General features: G+C 55.9%; 1 protein-coding gene across 2 annotated transcripts in view; it reads right to left on the reverse strand.

Annotated features, from left to right (window-relative positions):
* Positions 1 to 15,894: 15,894 nt before the first annotated feature.
* The window catches only part of SDK2 (sidekick cell adhesion molecule 2), a 212,435-nt gene continuing 207,040 nt past the window's right edge, over positions 15,895 to 21,289 (reverse strand). For both annotated transcript variants that reach the window (XM_037495165.2, XM_054689621.1), the window contains one exon: positions 15,895 to 16,831. In XM_037495165.2, the coding sequence (XP_037351062.2) occupies positions 16,478 to 16,831 (354 nt within the window). In that variant the 3' untranslated portion in view covers positions 15,895 to 16,477. The remainder of the gene's footprint in view (positions 16,832 to 21,289) is intronic.

Consider the following 21,289-nt stretch of genomic DNA (forward strand, 5'->3'; position numbering starts at 1 on the left):
TCTCGAGTGTCTGCCGAGGTTGTTTTCCTCCAGCCTTTCACATTAGAGCTGTTTATTGATAACCAGAGGAAATTAACAACATGAAAAACATGAAGCTTGCATACCTACCTTGAAATTTTTGGCAAGCTCTAAGCCCCTGACTTTGGAGAGGGATTTGAGGTCTTAGCTGCACCTTGGATGTAACTTGACCTCTAAGCCCTTAGGCCCGGGCGTGTGTCTCTGCCTGTCCTAGCTGCCAGGGCTTGCCCTTGGGACTTGGGCTGGTGAGATCCTGACAGCTGCCTGGGCCTGCCCCCCTCCCCCAGGTGCCACCCACCCCCGACACTCACCCCCTGGGGTTTGATAACATGGGGTTCCAGGCATTTTAGTTCACCTTGTTTGGCCCCAGCCCTAATGAGGATCCTGGTTGGTCCTGTTTCCTTTTAGAGAAGCTGGAGGCCCCACACTGTCCGATACCATAACAGCTTGATGCTGGGCAGGTCATTTTACTTTAAGAAATCAGCTGATGACCAAGGTTCCTTTCTACCAAATGATCTTATGACTGACTTCTCTCTACCCTGAGTTCCACCCCCAGCTTTCCCCTACTGAAGTTAGAAGAGATGGCCCTGGATGGACACCACCTGCCGGGGGGGGGGGGGGGGGGTGGGGGGGTGGGGGGGTGGGGGTTAACCAGGGCCAGATGTCAGCCTTGGAGACCTGAGTTCCTGCCTGCCCCAGGCTATTCACTCCCACCCAGCTGGTCAGAAGCTCTTTCTCTCCAGGGTCCCTAGGAATCACCTGGAGCTCTCTGTGGCCTGAACAACCTCTGCTGCCCGGGCAATCTCTGCTGCCCAACCTGGGAAAATCCGCAGGAGACCAGGCTCCTGGTAGAGACTCTGGGGCTCAGGGAAAGGCCCTCTACCACTGTGGGACTAGTCCATCTCTGGGGACTTTTTGCCACAGGCTCCGGGCACATGATTCTTCCCCACCCCCCTTTCTGAGGGAATTACATATCAGCACTCTGGGGAGAGAGCCCCTAGAGACTAAAACAACAAATGATCCCCTGGGCTCCTTGGGGACAGCACGGTGTTCGCTTGAGGTTGGAATCTCCACTGTGGGTTGGTACACAGGACACTGGCCAGATGATGGAGTGGGGTCCAGAGGCCCTCAGCCCTCTTGTCTGTCTGCACTGCTAACCCTGGCCTGAAACTAGCTGGGCTCAGTGCCCCTGCATGAGCTGGCTGGGCCACAAGGCCATATCCTCCCAGAATGACAGCTCCCCACAGCTTAGGGTGATGGAACCCTATGCCTCAATGCACCCTTGCCCAGGAGGGAGGGAGGGAGGCTGGTCACTAGGTTAAGGACAGGAGGTAGCAGGGGGTTGAGGTGGGCCCAGAAAAAGGGCAGACATGGGTCAAGAGCTGGCAGCACAGAGAGAGGCCACAGAGTTTACCGGAAATGCATTCAGACGTGGGGTCAGTACATGTGGGTTATGTGACCTTGGGGGAGCCACTTATTCTACTGAGTCATGTCCATAGAGAGGTGACAAGCTGGACCACAGGGGTTATCAGGCGATGGAAGGAGATAAAGCTGTGACCTTTCATGAACTGTCACGTCCAAGGCAAGGGGCTGGACACTATGATGATTGTCACCAAGTCAGACTTTAGACTTTGGGGAGCTGTGACCCCTCCATCCCTCTGCCAGGGAAAGAAGAGATGACACAGCCCCCCAGACCCCTCCTCAGACGTCCCCTCTGCTGCCTTTCATCTCCATGCCACCTGACCAGGGAGCTGGAGCCTGTCTGGGAAGGTAGGAGGTGACACTAAACATCCTGTTTATTCCAGAGGAAGACACAGCCAGAGCTCGGGGCTCCTCAGAAAGTGAGCGCAGACTTTAGTGGAGGCCTTGGAAGGAGTAAGACCCGGGAGAATGTTCCATGTGGTCTCCAGATTTCTAGAGCTAGAGCTTCACGTGACTCCAGGGATAAGTGGGGACCCCAGCCACGCCCCTTTTGAGCGTCCCAGGGCTCAAAGCTCCCTTTTGGTGGTCCCAGGGCTCGAAGGTCTGGACTGGGCTCACAGGCTGCCACTGTCTCCCCTGAGAGCAGCCGCTTGACCACTGGGTTTGCGCTTATGTAAATGGGGGGCACACGGGCACCCATCGTGTGGCACCCGCGTGAGGTTGGTGGGTAACAGGTCAGAGTTCAGTGTGGAGCTGGGGCCACACTGAGGGTTCACACAAGGCTGGTATCCAGGTGAAGGTCTGGGCTTGGATAGACCTTCTGGAAACAGACGGTTTCTGAGCGTCCCCCTTGGGCTGTCCCCGCCAGTATTTCCCAGAATCGAGCTAACAGAAGAAAAAGGGCAGTGTTATCTGTAAGAGCAGTCCCGGACTTCTGATAAGGGCATCATGTGGACTTTGGGGGGGACGCATGCAAAGGGGCCTCGTTTTCTGACATTGTCTCCGGGGAGGGGCGTGCAAAGTCCCCCTCTGCTGGAGAACCAGAGACTCTCCTGGGCCTCCAGAGACATGACGGGTCAAGGAACTCAGGGAGGGAAAGAGTTGGCTTTGTTTGTACCCAGAAAAAGCTTTCCTTCTGAGGGCCCAGCTCGGAGGCTGAGGTAAGGGAGACTAGGAGGGCCAAGGGTGCGCCCCGACCGAGGACGTCGCTATGGCTTGGAGTCGTCCATCTCAGGCCCCTGAAATAGTTGTTCTTATTCTTCCCTTTTTTCAGGTAACAGGTAACTCGCTCAGGATGGCACAGCCAGTGAGTCCTGGTGCAGGGGAGGCCCACAGCTCTAGCCGCCGAGCCCTGAGACAGCAGGACGGGAACAGACAGAAGGAACAGGAGAAGCGTGACGTTCTTGTGAGCAGGCTGAGCCACGGAGAGCAAGGGTGGTGACTCGGGGAGACGGACTGCACCACCTTTCCCAAGCAGGCAGATTCCTATCTCCCGGGGAAGGTGGACATTGTTTCAAGGACTCACCCAGCCTCTGGGCAATTCTTTGAAGGTCACAGAACTTGGCTCAATCACCACCTGCTCCCGCCACTGCCTTCACCACCCTGTCCCCCCACAATGTCCCCACTAAGGACCCCAATTAAATCCTTTGCCAGAGCTTGGTGCACGGCAGCGGGGAAGAGGAGGGCTGGGCAGGAGGTGTCACTCAGCAGCCACTGGGTCCCAAGCAGGGCTTAGAGGAACAGCCCTTCAAGGCAGGATGCTCTTGTGCCTCTGCTTTTTGTTAGGGTGCCACCCACTTCCCTCCTGCCCATGGCACTAAGCCTCTCAAAAACTAGATGCTTGGGTTGAATTTCTGATGTTGTGTATTTCTGTCTGACCCTGGGAGCTCCCTATAGTTTCTCCCCACCCCCCAGGCTCCCCAGGAAGAAAGGAGCTTTAAGAGTCATCTGTCTTCCTTCCTGAATCTGCCCCCACATGCAAGCCAGTGAGATCCTGTGTAGAGCCAAAGGCTGCAGAGAAGGTGTGAGGGTAGAGAAGGCCCCAGCATCTGCGTCCCATCTCACTGTTGGGAGAAGGAGAAAAGCCCCCCTCTTGATGTTCCGAGGGCTCGAAGATCTGGACAAGTCTCACAAGCTCTGGAGCCGGCTTGGCCTGCTCTTGAATCCCGGCTGTCACTCTATCACCTGAGAGAAGTCGCCTGAGCCTTGGGGGCTGGATTTTCTCATCTGTAAATGGGGACCACATGGGTACCCACCCACTGCGTGGCGTGGCGTGAGGTTGTCAGAGTTCAGTGTAGAGCTGGGGCCACATTGGAAGGTTCACCATATGGACACAGGCTGGTCTCCAAACGAAGGACCTAATTTAGAACTTTCCAGAACAATTATGTTCCTGAGCATCCCCTCTTGGGGACAGACTTTGAAGGTCCAAGTTCAGATAAACATGCTTGTGGGCTGGGAGTAACTGTCAAAGCTATGGTTGCTATAGAGTTTGTTTCCTCTTCTCCAGAGTTTTCAGTTTTCTAAGTGTTGTCTTGGTGTGTGTGTGTGTGTGTGTATGTGTGTTTCCTGTAAAGCCTTTGAGTCATAACAATAACTCATCCCAGGCTGATGTCAAGGCTAATTTACGCTTCCCATCTGGGCGGCTTGGTGCTGCAGGACGCCAACTTTCTCCCTCCCCAAGCGCTCCATCACCTGCATAAGCCCAGTGCTCTCCAAACAGCGACGTGGCTGAGGACAAGGCCATGCAGAGCCAAGCCAGCAAACAGGAGTTGCCTTCAGGGGCAGACTGCCCCAGACCCAGGCCTGCATCCTTACTTCTGCATATTAAGTAAAATCCTGGCCTAGTGGCATCTGGGAGTCCTTCCCTGTAGCAAACAGCAAAACTTTGTGAGTTGAAAGTCCCCAGAAGGCAATAGGGAGAGAGAGCTGGGGTGAGGAGGCTGTGGGCCTCGTAATGGAATCTGTCAATTAATGACATTTGCAGAAAAGAATATTTTCCGTTTCTTCTGAAGCAGAGAGTTTGGCTACTTTAGGAAGAATAATGTAATGTAGCAATCACCGAGGCCACTCACTTTACAGAAAATAAAATCCAGAGAGGCAAAATGACTTGTCCAAGGTCACAGAGCCAACTGCTAGCAGAACTCAGGACAAGGCTTTCCAAGAGTCTATCCAGAGTGAGCACTTACTCATCTGATCTCCCAAGAGCCCGGTGGGGCCCCACTCTGCAGGGCTGCTGGCCTCCTGCTGTTCTTGGCAAAGCTTCATTCTCCACGTGACTCGGCAAACAGCAGCTCTGGGGAACTAACTGGGCTCTTGAAGTGGGGTCTCTGCTGGTAGAAGGGGACATCTTGCACAAACACTAGCTCGCTCTCCTCTCCCCCACACTTTTCATTTCATCACCGTCTCCCCTTTCCTGGAGGCTGTGGAGAAGATTGGCTCCAGCTTGGGCAGCTTTTTCTGCCTGCAGAGGCCACAGGCCGGATGGTGGCCATGGGTCAGATGTAGCCTGAAGATAGATCCCACTTGGCTACACAGTTGTTCCAGCTACTGTGACTATAAAAACATACTTCTCCCCAGACAACCATGTTATTATGCTTTTGGATTCTGAGTCTCAGGAATTGTGAAAGAGCACAGGGAAAGGGCTTGTGTTATTCCATGATGTAAGGAGTCCCAGCTGGGAAGACTTGGGTAGCGGGGTGGCTCAGTATCTGAGGAGTATCTGGAATCATCTGGAATCATCTGGATCTCTTCACTCACTTGTCTGGGGGTTCATGCTGCCCCTCAGCTAGGAGCTCAGCTGGGCTGTCAGCCAGGACACCTCTGTGTGATGTTCCACGCCTGGTAGTTGAGCTTCCTTGGAAGATGGCAGCTGAGTGCTAAGATCAAGCAGCCCAAGAGAACCAGGTGGAAGCTACATGACCTTTGTGACTGCACGAGTTCCCACAGGCCGCTGTGAAAAAAGGCCCCACAAACCGGGTGACTTAGCAGAAATGCATTGTCCACGGTTCTGGAGGCTGGAAGTCCCAAACCCAGTGGTTTTGGGGGAGCGCCTTTCATGCCTCTCTCTGAGCTCCTCTGGCATTCCTTGGCTTTGCACAGAGCACCCAAATCCTCTGTCTCCCCACGGTGCTCTCCCTGGGTCTTTACTTTGTCTTTCTTCTGTACAGATCTAACTCGCTGTCCAAACGTCCCCCTTTGTAGAAGCAAACAAACCATGGGGGGGGGTAAGCCCCCCTGACCCATGACCTCATCTTCCCTCAATCAAGGTCACATTCGTAGTTGATGCGGGCTTAGACTTAACGTGTTCCTTGGGAAACTCTATTCAACCACAACGAGCATCTAGCCTTGAAATTTCTGGCATTGCCTGTGCTGTAGTCACAAACCCCCTCGCGGATTTGAGGAGGGAACATGGACTCCATCTTTCTAAGGGAGAGTGTCCCTCTCCCAACCCACCGGGAGCTGAGGAGCTGGTGGTAGCGTCACGAACATCTTTGGAAGATGCTTAAAGTCACTTCGTATTTTTAGTTGCTAATATTTAAGCATAAGGGACATTTACATAAAATGTGAATTCCTGGTTTCTGAAAAATCAGAAGCACCTGGGGACACGGGCTTAGATTTCCCCGAGGCAGCTGGGGCTGGCGTGGGCCACCCTTAGGAGGTGGCGGCTCTGCAGCTGACCCTCTTCCCGAAGGCCTGTGTCAGGGCCACCGCGTCACACGTGTCCTTGCCTCCTGCTCCCTGCGTGGGCCCCTCCCCATCCTGGCGAAGGGGAGGCTCTCCTGTGGTGAAACTGTGGTGTCCCCACCCACCCTGAGAGCCCGTAGAAGGCAGCAAAGCGGGGTGACCTCTGATTCACGGTCTGCATCTGGGGACTGGTCTGGGCATGAGGACGAGGCCAGACAAGCACAGGCAGCGGCTGATTACAGAGGGCAGGGTACGTGGGGGTGGGAGGCAAGCAGGAAAACCACTAACAGGTGTGCTCACGCCCACCCTCGACAGCCCCCCCCCTCCTGTCTGGCCCCCACCCCCATGTACATCTCCTTCCAAGGAGTGACATGGGGGCTACTTTTGAGGTGCTGTTCCCTCCCTCCACCAGTCCCCTCTAGTTGAGACTTCTAGAGCCTTCTGGGACGTTCCCTGCTGTTGGTCAATTCCCCTCATAACACTAAAGCAAGCAAGGCCAAGGTCACTGAGCATCTTTCAGTGTCCTTCCAGGAGCCTTGAATTAGAGCAAGGCTTTGCTCCCTGGAAGAGACGCGTGGGGCTGGGGGTGGACAGGAGCAGGCCTGGACATCAGAGGATGGGTCCTAGCGCCAAGTGTCCCAAGGCGTGTGGGCAGGACTCTCACCCCAGGAGCTTCGGGCTCTCTTTAAACTGCAACACGTGGTATTTTAGGTGGGATGGTCCCCAGGCCTGGGAGGCATCGCTGGAGTCCTGGCCCTGGCACCTCAGGCAGGGTACTTGGCCTCTCGGAGTTTCTGCCCCTGCCTGTGCCAGAGGAGATAAGTTTATGGACGCAAGTGTCTGGCTAAGTCTGTGCTTACACGGCCTTGGTCACTTTGGGTCTTGCAGACATGTCCTCCCTCTGGCCGTGTACTGTGGGGTCCCAGCAGAGGCCGGGGACTGTGGTGCCTCGCCTTTTGAGGGTGTGCGGTCCCAGGCGCCAGCAGAGCTGCCTGCCTGTCTCCCACGGAGCTGGCCCCGGGCCAGTCTGAGAAGGCGGGTGCATTCTGCCTCCACCCATGTGTGGGCGGCTGCGCCCCAACTCTCGACACACCCAGAAGCTCCCGACCCCCTGCTCGCTTGGGAGGTGGACACAGAGGGGGAGTGGCCCCCCAGTTCTGGTCAGCAGCATCTGTGATTAATATTTTGCCGGTTGCTGTCGGATGAAGGTTTTTCCTGACCGCAGGGAATGACTGTTGTTTGCTTCTAGTGAAACAATTTAAAAGGGGGCTGGGGAGAAACAGGAAAGCAAACACCCCATAGTTGCCAATGGAATTCAGAACTGGCTGGCTTTTTCTCCAGAAATCTAAGGCTGCAGGGGGAGGGAGGCCCAAGGTCTGGAGGGGCCAGGGCCTGGGGTCAGCTGCCTCTGCCTCCAAGACAGCTCACTCTCTTTCCCCAGGGCCACCCCAACAAATGACCGTAAACTGGTGGCTTAACCCAAGGAAAGTTTATGCACACGCAGACTGGAAGGCTAACATCAAGGGGTCAGGGGTGGGTCCATCCTCGCCTCCTCCAGCTCCTGGCGGTCGGCGGTCCCGGGCATTCCTTGGCTTGTGGCTGCACCATTCTGCACCCCTGCCAGCCCTGCCTCTGTTTGGGCTCCTCCCTCTGTGTCCCCTTCTTTTCTTATAAGGCCACCCAATGATTGGATTTAGAACACCCTAATTCAGAACGCCCTCCTCTTACCTAATTATATCTGCACAGACTTGACTTCCAAATTGGGGTTCCTGGTGGACATGGGTTTTGAGGGAGACACTATTCAATCTATTCCACTCCCCTTGGTCACCTCATCCAGGGGTCACCCCAGAACCCCACAGAGGCTCCAGCAGGTGTGGACTTAACTGGATGCCACTTTAAACCTGGGGTCAGCAAACTCCGCTTGCTTTGGTGTTGGCCTGTGTGCTAAGAATGGTTTTTAGCATTTGTAAAAGCTTCGGGGAAAAAATGGAAAACAGAATGCTATTTTGTTGCACGTGAAAGTGATACAAAATTAGAAAGTCAGTGTCAGTGAATGAAATGGATGGGAACACAGCCAGGCCTTTATGGCTCATCTCTGTTTGCCGGCTGGGGGGCCGGGGCTGGGAAAGACCACATGGCCTGAAAATCTCCTGCCCTTTAGAGAAGAAAACATTTGCTAGCCCTGCAGACAGCCTTGCCCTGAAATAATGATTCTCACCTGGTCTGGGTTGTGGGGGTGGGGGGTTCTGAGTGTGGAGGCCCCCTCCCCCTCCAGGGCAGCTCTTCCAGGTCCCTCTAGGACCACGGTTATGGGTGAGCAAAGGGCCGGGTGCAGGGATGCCAGGCGGGCCTGGGTGCACCCCGGCTCTGGCACACGCCCTGCACATCCCTTCCCCTCGCCATGTCTGGGTGTCCTTATCTGTTAAGCCCGGGCAAGCGACATTCCTGATTCGGGCAGAGAAGGCCTTCAGCAGATGCCGGGCGTGGACGTGCCTGGCAAAGGTCAGCGGTGCCACTGCTGTGATTTGGCCCCAGCTGGCTCCGGAGGCTGCAGACAATGGAAAATCAGATTGTTAACTTTTCTAACGTGCCAGAGGATCCCATTTGTTCTGGTGAAGACTCCCAGCAGGGCTGTGTGGGTCTAGTTGCTCTCTCATCCTCATGACGCAGAGCACGGGGGAAATGCCCCCCGTGTTGCTGCCCAGGGTATTCACGCTCTGCTCCCAGGAGGCCATCAAGGGCTTGAGTAGGAGGCACTCGGCTCCCAGGGGCTCCTCCTATCCATGTGCCACCTTCTCTGTGTCCCCTGGGAAGACTGGCCTGTGTGCACTGCACCCCAGCGCCCCTGACTTCCTGCTGAAGTGGGGAGCATGAAGAACTCTGACAGGAGAGGGAGGAGGGAGAGCCAGGCCGTGGCTGGTGGTCCTCTACCTCCATTGGCCCCTGTGGCATCTGACTCCATGCAGCCTTTCCGTCTGCAGGTCCCAGTAACGGCTGACTTGGGGTGCCCTAACCCTGCGTCCTGCCCTGCCCTGAAGTACCCTTTGCCTTCCTGGTGAGAGTCTCTTTATGAAACGCTCCTAAGTGATCCTAATCTGGTGCCATCTTTGCTGGAAGAGTGACGAGTATACTCAGCAAGGCCGGTTATATTCCCGCTCTGAAGCCCCCATCATTTCTCAGCTTCAGAAGCTTGTGATGGACAGGAATTCCAGAAGGCAGCGTCCCGAGGCAGGTGGGAAGGCTGGAGAGCGAGCAGACTGTCGAGGATGGCGCCTCGACTGTGCCGAGAGCCCGAGGCTCCTGCAGGATTCCTCCTGAGCCGCTTTATCCGGGAACAATGGCTGTAATCCCTTGATGGGTAGCGTGCTTACAAATCACGGTCCGTGTAATCGCCTTAATACCTGCACCCTTTTCCCCAAGGCTTGCAAAGCAGTTTTCAACTTCCCCATTTTCCGGAGGAGGAAACTGAGGTTCTAAATGTTTCGCACAAACCCCTGCATCTGGGGTGGAGCCGGGATTTGAACCAGGTGGCCCCTGCAGCAGATAAATATAGGGTACCCCAGGCCTAGCTGCAGCACTGGTTCGCTAGCAGTAAAGTCCCAACCAACCCAAAGGGTTTGGTTGACCTGGACGGTGAACTTTGGGCAGAAAGTGAACTGAAGACTATTCCTTTTTTTCCCATTTACTTTTTTCATGGTACAACTTAGCTTCTCAGCAACTGGCTTTCCACAGCGCAGACAGCCCCGAATGGGAAGTGGTAAGGTCTGGGTTCTGTCACGCCCCTGGGGAGGGCATTGATCAAAGGGAGCCAAACAGCTGGGCTGACCTGGACTGAGCTGATGGCTCAGACTTACCAAGGCGTCTCCCCTTACCTGCTCACCTGCGCCTAACTGAACCTCCTCCGTAACCCACAACTTCTGAGCCAGCTGCTTCTGTGCCTACTCCATGCCAGAAGCTGAATGTCAAAAAGAAAAGTAGCAGTGGCTTCCTCCATCTGTGGCTCCAGTCAAGCCTCATTGCCAAGTGCTTTGCCATCAAGATTGGGAGATGGATAAAAGCAGCTTTGATGGTGCTGGACCTGCCTCAGGTTGCAGGCCAGAGACACTGGGGTGGAGGGCAGGGCCTTGCTGGGGTCACCCCTGCCATGTTTCATTTCATGAATCTAACCTTGGAGAAGGCAGAAGTTGTGCCCATTCCACAGGTGGGGTCATGGAGGCTGGAGAGGTGGAACTTGAGCTTGAGCTGGAGTTTATGGGAACCCAGGTCTGCCACTTCTGGGGTCTTTAGGGTTGACCACAAAACATGCTTTTCCTGTTTGGTCACTTTGGGGGGGTTTAAAAAGAAATGCCACTGCATTCTGAGAGGCCTCCTGGTGCTTTCCAGAAGAGGCCACCTTCCAGGTGAAGGAGGCAGTGGTGTCACACCTTCCTGCCCCACCCTGACTTCTTAGCAGATTTATCTTCCTCTTTTTTATTTTTTTTCGGTTGGGGCACCACAGGCATTGTCTTTTTCCCTGGTGTGTTTGGCCGCTGATGAAGCTGGAGATAACCAAAGCTACACACTGGCCACCGGCAGGGAGGGACCTGTCTGTGATTAGAAATGAATGAGGAAGAAGTTTGCAGCTAATGTGCACTGAGACTTCTGGGTCAGAACAAACATGATTTGACTTTTTGTGGCCAAAGTCCTTCCTTTGAAACCCCACGATTTTATTGGCTCTTGTTATCCTCCTGACTGGGGGTGCATCACTCATTTCCCCTGAGAAAATGCAGGGGCACCTTAAGTTGCGCCATTTGTAAATGATCCTTCTAGAACTAGAATCCACTCTTCTGTCTGCAGTTCTAGAATGTCTTTCAGTTGTTACCCTTCACCCAGTGTGGTTACAAAGAGTCAATTATCACTGGTCCCAAACTTGTTTATGCCAGTTTTACTTTTTATAGTAATGACACAGTTTAATTAAATATGACCTCAGTGGCTCAGACAGGAGTGCTTAAAAGGAGAGCAGTTCTTTGGCAATTACATCGAATACTTTGGAAAGGGATTGCTCTGATAGAGGAAAGTGGCAAAAATAAATGTGTTCAGTTAACCATGGACAAGAGCCGTAAACAAGGAAAAAAAAAAAATAAAAGCTAGGGTTCGGCTCGTGTATCAAGTCACAATTTCTACCCTGGCAAGCTGAGATCCCTGCGTCCACCTGTCTGTCTCTCGTCTCTCCAGGTTTGAGGCAGAGGTTTGGTCTGTGAGCTCAATTATCTTACAGATCTAAGAAGAGGTGTTAATTTCCTAGTTTGTTAATTTTCCGTTTCTTACCTGTTCTTGGGCAACATCCACACTCCTTACCTGCAAAAGCAGAGACCGGAAGGAAACCCTCAGTCCTTACTTCCTAGGAAAGATTTACTTTTCTTTAAAGAGACAGAGGCTGGAATTCACTGAGATGATTTTCAGATGTGAGTTGTGGAAGAAAGACAAGAAAGGGCCTCATTCGTGGCACAAGGGGTTAAGTCTCAGCACTATGAAGCTATCGGCAGCTGCTCTGTAGCATGAGTTCGATCCCCGGCCAGGGAGCAACCCACATGGCGCAGCAGACCTTTCCTGACTCGCCTGCTGCTCCCCTCAGCAGAGTACTTTGGTCAATCTGCCTGTTCTGTTCCCCACTCTGACTCTGGTGAATCCTCTCACTCCCCGCTACACACCTCTAGCCTGCACCCCTACAAGGAACCCATTCTTTAAAAAAGAAAAAATGCCTGATAGGAACAAGTGGGTGAATGAATTTACATTTGTGTGATTTTAAAATGTTGTGTATCTGTGTAGAAAAACTGGGGTGTAGGTCAGAGGTGTGGGTGTGTGTGAGAGGATTCACCAGAGAGAGAGTGGGGAGCAGAACAGGTGGGTCAACTGAAATCCACTGCTGAGGGGAGCAGCGGGGAGACAGGAGAGGTCTGCTGCGCCATGTGGGTTTCTCCCTGGCCGGGGATCGAACTCAGGCTGCAGCGGTGATAGGGCTGAGACTAAACCCCTACGCCACCAGGGAGGTCCCCACATTTGTGTTTTAAGTAAAGTATACGAGATACATAGATGTAGCTTTCGAATTTCCTGCGTTAATTACGTTATGACTGGTTGAGCAGCCTTTGTGAATAAGCGCCTGCTGCACCCTTACAGCCTGGGTCACACAGACTGTGTCCCATGAGGGTGTCCTCGAGCCACATGACACTTGCCGTTCAAATCATTTCTCCATCACTCTCTTCTTGCCTGACTCCACCGGAGCTGTGCGTCTACGCGTAATGCAGCTCCGCTCGCACCTTGATTCCAGTCCTCACTCTAAGCCTGGGTGGACTTACTGGATCTCCTGCATCAAGACCCCTGCGATGTGAGGTGCTGGTTTTGTAAAATCAGGAATGAAAATGGGTGAGGAACTTGCCTTTAAATAGCCAGGCGGCGACATTTCTAGAACCAGCCTGCTTGAGTGCAAGTTCAGGCTTTTGCAGGTCGCTTACATTCTCCCTGGTCCAATCTTCCTCCTATGTGTTTGTCTCAAGGTGCCGTTGAGTGATTCAATGGAGAGTGAGTAGGACGGTGCCTGGCAGAGGGAAGCTGGGCAAGTGGAGGTGACGGCCATCCCCACTCTTTGGAACTTTGTCCTTTTGCCTCTGATCTGGCTGAACGAGACAGGCTCTTAGGCTAAAAGTGTAGAATAAATAAAACAGTGCACGCCACTTCACGGATCATGTGGCCACTCACCTATCAAGAAAGCAAATAAGTTGGATCCTTGCTTGTCTCTGCAAAAATGTTTGGGGAGCCGACTGCTTGAGCGTGAAGGGGGGGCAGGGTCCTGCTGGCCTTCCAGCGAGAAGAAGGAATGCGCATCCAAACTCCAAAACAAAATGTTTATTTATAAAATACTGACAAGTTTGACAGGACATGGGACTTCTCGTGGTATATATGTCAAACCAATTTCCTCCTTACCTTTCATTTAAAAAATAAACCTGCTAACAAGCTATAGGACATATAGATATATATATATTTTTTCTTACAGACAGACACCCGCCATAATGAATACTCTCCCCATAATTTTTCATTATATCCTTTAAATCAAAAAAATAAAGATTTGTGTTGGTTTTCGTTTTTGGAGTCTCTATGCATAAAGAAAGGTAACACGTGTAAATGCATTTGGTTATTCTCATGGAAACAGACAAGGGGTGGTCCCGAGCGGGCAGCTGTGCTCAGGGTGGGGTCAGGGCTGCCGCTGGGCAGGACCACGCAGAGGCACTCAGAGCGGGCGGCAGTGCTGCTGCGCCCCCTCCAGCCCCGCGGCCCCTCACCCAGTGTGGACCCCTCCAGACATGTACCTTGGGGGTGAGGGAAGCCCCGCTCAGGGTGGGCTGTGGGGGAGGTCTGGCACCTTGAAAGCACTGCCCAGGGAGGTGTGGGCAGAGACAGAAGGCCTCGAGGCAGCCTGCGCCGGGCGGGGCAGCCGGAAGTGTCCTGTTTCCTCTGATCGGCCGGCAGTGTCTGGCGGGGGGCACAGGGGCGATCTGGGTGTGCAAACTCCCTGGAGTGCTGGGAGACGGGCTTGTGGAACCCGGAGCCGCTTTTTGGTTCGTCTTGGCAGTCTGGGTGCAGAGCTGATGTGAACCCCGGAGGCACGGTCACGAGGGGGAAGGGCAGCCCCGGGTGCCAAGTGCGGGCTCCTGCGCGGAACACCAGGAGATTTCCCGAGGGCACAAAGAGACAAAGAAGAGGTGCCAGGTGGCCAGCGTCCCTGCTGCAAATGCAGTGGCAGGGAGGGCACATGGTGTCAGGTCGGGGCGGGGCTCCCTCCCCCTCGGGCCAGGCCCACCTCACTTCTGAAGTGGTCATGTGTCTGACAGGGCCCAGGGGCCCACGTCTCCCCACAGATATGTAAACAGGGCAGAGAGTTCCTCTTAGAACTCTAGAGATCCACAGCTGGAATCCTGGGCTTCCAGATGTGACTGGGGGTGGGGTGGGTTGGCCATGGGTCTGGAGAAGGCTGGGACTTTCGCCTTGACCCGCCTCCTTGCTGGGCTGGTCTGAGGGTCCTGGCTGGCAGGGTCCTCACCCTCTAGAGGACAGATCCTCCCAGGGGAGGGACTCAGGCTGTGCGGGCCTTGCAGACGAGACTCCGTCAGCATCAGCGGCAACCGCGAGGCATTCTGTGCCTATCTGTGCGTGTGTGTGAGGGCGCCATCTGGCCCGTGCACACGTATCAGCCTGGGTGTGAACTGGCGTGTGGGAAGGGGCGGGGGCGAGCATCTTCGTGCCCCGGGCGATCCGTGAAAGGCACAGGGTTTGGCCTCACGTGCAACACGCACACACGGGATGTTCTTACTCGTCCCTGCTGTCCCCCGCCCTGGCCTCCCTGGGCTGGATGAGAGTCATTCCCTAGTGCCCCCTGGGAACTTCCTTAAATGGTGAAGGGCAGATTGGGAAAAGGGGGAGGTGGGCACAAAGGAAGCAGCTGAGAGGAAGAGGAAGCCGTGCTCCGTGACAGATGTGCTGCTATGGTGATGCCAGATGTGCGTGGGGCGGGCCTCCGTCCTGGGCCCCGCATTGGAGGGGGAATGTTCACCTTCTGTGTGTGACGTCCGTGTTGGGAGGTTGCTGTCGCGCCCCCGGCCTGCCTGCTGAGCACCTTCACTGCCCTTCTACATGTTCCGGGGTCCGCGTGTTCGCCTCACCCCCAACAGGCCATCGCCTCCCCGGGGAAGGGGCCAGCAGGGCCCCTGCTCAGCACCCTCATGAGCTCTGCCCCCGCCCCAGGGCCCTGCTGAACTGAGCATGTCTCATAGCAGCCCTCATCCCCCAGACCCCACCCCCACCTCCGCTGGGCTGGCTTCGGGTGTCCAGGGAGCCAGGAGGCTCCTCCCCGACCCCTGGGTGTCCGGAAGTCCCAAGCTGATGGGAAGATACAAGCCAGGGAAAGTGGCTTTTTAAAGAACATTCCTTGGAGCAGGCTGTTGTGTTAACGCTTGGCCTCCCGTCAGCTACCCTTGTCCCTCGGGCCCACCAGACCTGTTCTCCCTCCAGCCTGGGGGACCGTGGGTGCTGGCCAAGCCCAGCCAGGAAGACAGGACAGGGGGTCGGGTGATCTTTGTGGTAAACGAGGTGCCAGGCAGCTGGGCAAGCTCTGGGGGCTCCAGCCTCTGGCCCGGTCCCCTGGGTGCCTGCAGCTGTTTTAGACATAGAGACCCGTGGGCTCAGAGCGAGGGAGATTCAGCTGTGAGACAGACTCCAAAGGGATTTGTCTTGGACAGGAGCTCTAGGCCCTTTTCTTGGCAAACACACATGTGTGCGTGTGCACGTATGTGGAGGTGTGTGCACATGTGTGCCTCAGGAGGAAGCGTCTGTCCAGGGAGATCCAGGCATGCCTAGATGGCTACCTGCCCCTCCAGCCTGGCTGCCCAGCTCGGGCAAGGTGCTTTTCTTTGCCTTAATGACTTTCCCTCTTCCTTGAAGAAAGAGGCAGGAGGCTGCCTGGATGGCCAGAAAGGTAAACCAGTTTTCTCCTCCGTCCCTGACTGCTGTCACCCCTGCTCAGCCCAGCGACGTCAAGCCAGCACCTTCCGCTTCTGCTCCCAAATTCACCTCTGTGTGCAGGACAGTGGATTCAAGCAAAGGGGGGGTAGGGGGCTGGGCTCAGAGGTGGGTTCTCTCCCCACCCTTGGGGACCCCCTTCCTCGGATTCACTCAGATTCACAATAAAAAGCATTTTAGGAACAAGAAACTAGCTGAGCAAATCCCCACTGTTTGTTTTCCTTTCTCAATAAACCAAATGCCTGTGGGGAAGAAGTGGAGCAAGGTCAGGGAGGGTAGTGGGGGCTGAGGAGCCAGGCCTGGGGGGGGCGTCGATGTCTGGGGTGGGGAGGAGCAGCACAAGAAGGCGAGTCTGCCCCAGGGTTGCTCACCCCTGCGTAGACCCAGCCTGCCAAGGGCCCAGCGCTTCTGCACACGCAGCTTGCTGAGCTTCCAGAAGCTTCTTCTCCCCTTGGCCATGCCTGTTTTACAGCCCTCCAGGGTTCTTTGCCTCCTCCCCTCGCTCTCTCTGCAGGGCCCACCCCATTCCACGTCGGCCGCACTGTTCCCCCAACTCTGCTTGCTCCCTGAAGGAGCAGTGAACCCCACGATCTGGAAGGCGACCAGTGGCTGGCCACACACGTGTTCTCGTGGTTTCCTTCTCCCTCTTCTCAACACCGGCTTTGCTGGCCCTGGAATCTCTGGAAAAATAAACTTGGGAGGTGAAGAGTTGACTTGGTTTCTTGGTGTTTCTGTTTTCTGGCAGGCGGTGCGGGAGGGGCGGAGGGGTGTGGGGCTTCTTTCTTCTCTTTTTCCCCTTCCGATGTCAAACAAATGACGAAAATCCTGCTATAGGAGCCCGGGAGCCGGGGGCCAGGCTGCTGGGGGGGCGGTAGAGGGTGCTCTGCTGACTTGGGGGGTTAGGAGGATTTTGGGGCGTTGGGGTCCGACTGGCCTTGGGCCGGAAGAGGCTGCCCTGCTGGGCGCCGCCACTGTTGGCCGCGGTGGTGTGGTCGGGGTCGCCCGAGTCGCTCTCGGTGTAGCTGTAGGCCTGCGCCCTGGAGATGCCCTTCTGCTGCCGCCGCCAGGAGTTGTAATACGTGGGGTCGCTGATGTAGTGGTTGACGAAGGAGTGGGCCTTCTGGTGGTTGGAGTCCACCTCGTACTCACTGTCGCTTCCCTGGGGGGACAGAGAAGCGGGGGTCAGTGGCCCTGGGGACAGGGGCAGAGGGAGGGCTGGAGGGCAGGGTGCCTGGTGGGTTTCTGGGGGCGGCCTCCTGCAGGCCCTGGGCTGTGGGTACCTGCGCCCGCCCTGCCCATCCTCTCTGTCTCTGAGGATCTGCTCTTCTGGATATTTCATGAAAAATGAAGCACAACATGTGTCCTTCGTGTCTGACTTCTTGGAGCGAACAAAGGCTTTTTATTTACAGACTATCGCTTGCTAACCCTGGAAGGTGTCCACCTTTCCAGATTGGTTTTTGGGGGTAGCAAAGAACCCTCCTCCCCTAAAAGCTCTCAGACTGACACACAACCCTCTGTTCCCCATCACCCCAGGTTCAGGTACCAGACAGCAGGGACAGGACCTACATCCTGGATTTCACTGGACCTATGCAAACTAGCTCAAGCTTCCCTGCTCCCCTCTCCTGTGGGAACCTGCACAGTTGCCCACATTTTTCTCCTGCTCCCTCTGTGTCCTGGTCAAGCCTGTGAGCAGGGGGGTGCCCTGTGAGCAGGGGGGTGCGGGGCGAGAGGGGTGTCTTCCTGGGGACTGTGAGTAATGAGCCACCTTGGCAAAGGCTGTTGTCTCCATTCCTAAACAATAACAAAGCCCACATTTCAGACCATAGGCCCATCCATGGGATGCCATGGCCCCCTCCCTGGCTGCCTGCTTGGGGGCAAAGCCAGGCCCAGAATATAAGACTTCGAGAGGCACCTGGGTCTGAGCAGAGGCCGGTGCTCAAGCACTTGTGATCCAGAGTAAAAGCGACACTTGGCTCTAGAATAAGTTCAAGGATATTAAAATAAAATAAGGGGTCCTCCCTGGTGGCACAAGGGGTTAAGACGTAACCTATGAAGCTATCAGCAGTCACTGCAGCACAAGTTCGATCCCCGGCCAGGGAGCTACCCACATGGCGCAGCAGACCTCTCCTGTCTGGCTCCCTGCTCCCCTCAGCAGTGTATTTCAGTCGATCTGCCTGTTCTGTTCCCCACTCTGTCGCTGGCGAATCCTCTCACCCTCCACACCTCTGGCCTGTACCCCAGCTCTTGTATATATACACAAATAAATCTTTAAAAAAATACAATAAAATAAAATAAGTCCAAGCAGCACATCAACACGCGTTTCCAACCTTCACCCGCCAACTTCTCTGGTGCCTTTTCTGGTCCATTTCAGAAAACATCAGATATTAAATAGTTGCTAAATTGCAGTACTTTGGTGTCCTGGGCCCCTGCGTCATCCGCCGATGGAGAAATCAGCACCAGACAGACGGGAGCCCGTGTGAGCAGGAGAGCGAAACAGGAGGGCTCAGAATCTCGGCCTAAAAATACCAGGCACCCCTCCCCCTCCCCCGGCTCCCAGCACTTTTCAGAACTAATAAGACAGCAGATGGGAAGCCCTTAGAATGCTCTGGAAGAGAGGCACTGTGCTTTTAGTGCGCTCGGGGAAATGCCGCTCAGCAGGCCCTGCCTCTTTGCCTCCTCCCTGAAGCAAATGCAAGCTCGGCGGGGCCCATTTCACCACCTAAATGGAACACGCTTGGGCAAAAACCAAAGTGCCACCAGCAGTCCAACAGTCCAAGGCCCATGAGCTGGGCGAGGCGGGCCGCATCCTGGTTTACAGGCCAAGAGAACCAATGGAGGGAAGCGTAACGCCAGCTTGTTCTCAGCAAGTCACAGTCCTCGGTGGCATCGAGACCCTCAAGAGAAGTGACTGTGGGGACAGGGCAGTGATGATGGTGGGTTGCCAGGGCGCCCGCCTGTGGCGGGGAGCTGCCATATTGAACCCCCACCTCTGTGCTGCAGCTTCAAACGCTACCTGCCTGCTGATAAGACTCAAGGGCAGAGACAGGAGGGGGTTCTGCCCAAGGAGGTGGTTCTGCCCAAGGAAACGAGGACTCGGCTCGCAGTCAGATCTGCTGGACTTTCCAAAGCCCACGCGCTCCTACACTCAGGGCAGAGGTCAGAGGAGGGAGTTCTTCCAGCCTGGGGATTTGATGCTCCCCTATCAAGCAGCTAATTTAAGTCTCTGCCCTCCCTCCTCCTCAGGCCAGCCCCTCTCCTTGCACCCGCCCCCCAGCAGACACCCCCAGGACCTCAGCCTCTTTGCCAGGCAGGGCTGGCTGCCAAGACAATGGAAAGTCCCTCACTGGCCTCCTCATGATGCAACGTGGCACAATACAAGCTCCTTTCCCTGCTGCAGCCCAGCTGCTGGCCGGGAGTGAACAAAGGGCTGCAGGGACCGAGGGCTCCATATGGCGGGAGCAGGGAGGGCTGAGCTGGGCACCTGACGCCAGGGGCTGCGGCAAGCAGGCCAGAGGAGGGGGCGGCTGAGGACCCTGAGGTGGATGCCTGATGCAGCGGGCTGGGGGTCCTTCTGGTCCCAGAGCGGTGAGGGTCTGTGAGTGGGGGGTGGGTGAGAGGGGAGCACCCCACAATTTCCCTTCCAGGTTAGACCTCTCTGGGAGGGCACTCTTGAACCTGCTCAGTTGCCAGCATCCTTGCTAGAGGTTCTAGAACTTCATCGAGTCCCAGGCCCCAGCCCTGGAGCGGAATCCCATCACTGTGGGGACAGCCCAGGGCAAGTGAGTCCCTGGGGAGGAGGTGGCGGCCCAGGTCCAACTCTGTCTCTCACCAGCCAGAAGTGTGGGCCCATCTCTTAGCCTCCCTCGGCCTCAATACCCTGGTCTGTAAAACGGGGGATCCCTGCAGCTCTCAAGGGGAAAGGCGCTTGTATAAGAGAGACTGAGACGGTAAGGATGCCCCTGAGTGAGAAGGGCCCTGATGTCCCCCCTGAGGTCAGAAGGGGCAGGGCCAAGGGGAGGTTGCTGGGCGGCTGCCACCCCACCCTGGGCCTGCTTGGCAGAGTCATGGGGCTCTCTGGGACTCCTGGGGACACAGACCCCAAAGCCCATTCATCCAGCTCCCATCTGCTGAGCACCTACTGTGTGCCAACACTCTGTGGGCAGATTCCCAGTGGGGATGGGAAACAAGGAAGGAAACTCAAGAGCAGCGGGCCCTGCGGGAGGCGGGGGTCGGCTCCCTGCCCTCGCTCAGCCTCCCAAGGCAGAGGAAGGCGAGGTCTTTGCATCAGCCACTGGGCTCCAGCCTCCACCTCCGGAACATCTGTTTCTTTTCTGGATGGGGGTGGGGTGAGAAGAGACGAAAGCAAGCGAGGGGGGCAGAGGCCTCCATTCTGGCTTTCAACTCTCCCTTGGCCCTGGGTAAATGAATGCAGCTTCCCAGTGACGGCTGCACAAAGGGGCCTTTCATGCGCTGCTGCAGGCCCGCCCGGAGGTGTGGAGGTGGAGAGGAGGGGGGAGCCCCAACTCCAGGCCTGCTGATGGACTGGCAGGAGGGAGCACCCCAGAGAAGAGAAACAAAAGAGATGGGCAAAGGCAAGTCTTGTCTCTTGCTGTTCTGTCCCCGTCTACAGGGTCCCTAGCACCCAACTCAGCTGGAGCTGGGGCCGGTGCTGCCAGGTTGGGGGATGGTGTTGACACCCCCGGGCCAGGCTGGGTCACTCCTTTGGTTGAAACTCCTGCAGTCTGGCAGGAAGGCGCTGCCCCAGAGGACCCCTCCTCTGTGATCCCCAGGGTGCCCCCAGCCCCATGAGGCATGTATCCCCACTGACATGCTTTCCTTTGAACTAGCTGTGTCTTCCCCCACAGGGGCTGCGCCTGCTGGGATAAGAGGTGGGGGTGTCAGTGCTTTCCTCACTGGATGCCTCCCCGCCACCCCCTGGAGGAATTTTGTCAGGCCCTGGATTCCCTGCATTTTCTATCTGGATGTCTTCCAGGAAAGTTCTTTAGATGTTAGGTCACGAGGACACCTGTGCCCTTGCCGGTGAGGAGACTGCCCACAGCTGTCAGGGATGCCTGGGTGAGGACCTCCCTCGAGGAGGGAGGCCTCTCCTTCCACCTGCCCTCCACGCCAGGGAGCTGGGCCGGGCCAGGCTGCCATGGCCCCCCAGCCAGCGGGCCCCACATTTGAATCTGCACTGCCAGTCCTGAGCCCCAGGACCAAGGTCCCGCTGCTGGTCTGCTGGAGCCTGTTTCCCAGTTATTGAATTCCTTCCTCCCAGCACAGCCACAGCTTCCACCAGCATGTGTGAAGTGCAGGGTTAGCTGCTTGGAGTGTTTTCTAGTTTGTGGGGTTCCAGGATCTGCATGTGTCAGGCTGAAAAAACTGGGAGACAAGGGCCAGCGCTGACAAAGGAGACCCTTGGTGGAGGGAGGGCGAGGACAGCTACCCCCCGACTCTGCAACACCCCCGCATGGCTCCCTTCCACATAGGGCCTAGCCATGTTCACACTTCCAGGCCCAGCTGAGATGCCACTTCCTCCAGGTTGTCCTCCAGGGGCTTCCTGGTCTCTGGGACGCCTCACCGGGGCTTGTCGGCACCACAGGGAACAGGAAGCTTT

This window comes from Talpa occidentalis, unplaced genomic scaffold, assembly GCF_014898055.3.
Source record: "Talpa occidentalis isolate TD23 unplaced genomic scaffold, MPIMG_talOcc4v2.1 talOcc4.7, whole genome shotgun sequence".
NCBI classification, from domain to species: Eukaryota; Metazoa; Chordata; class Mammalia; order Eulipotyphla; family Talpidae; genus Talpa; species Talpa occidentalis.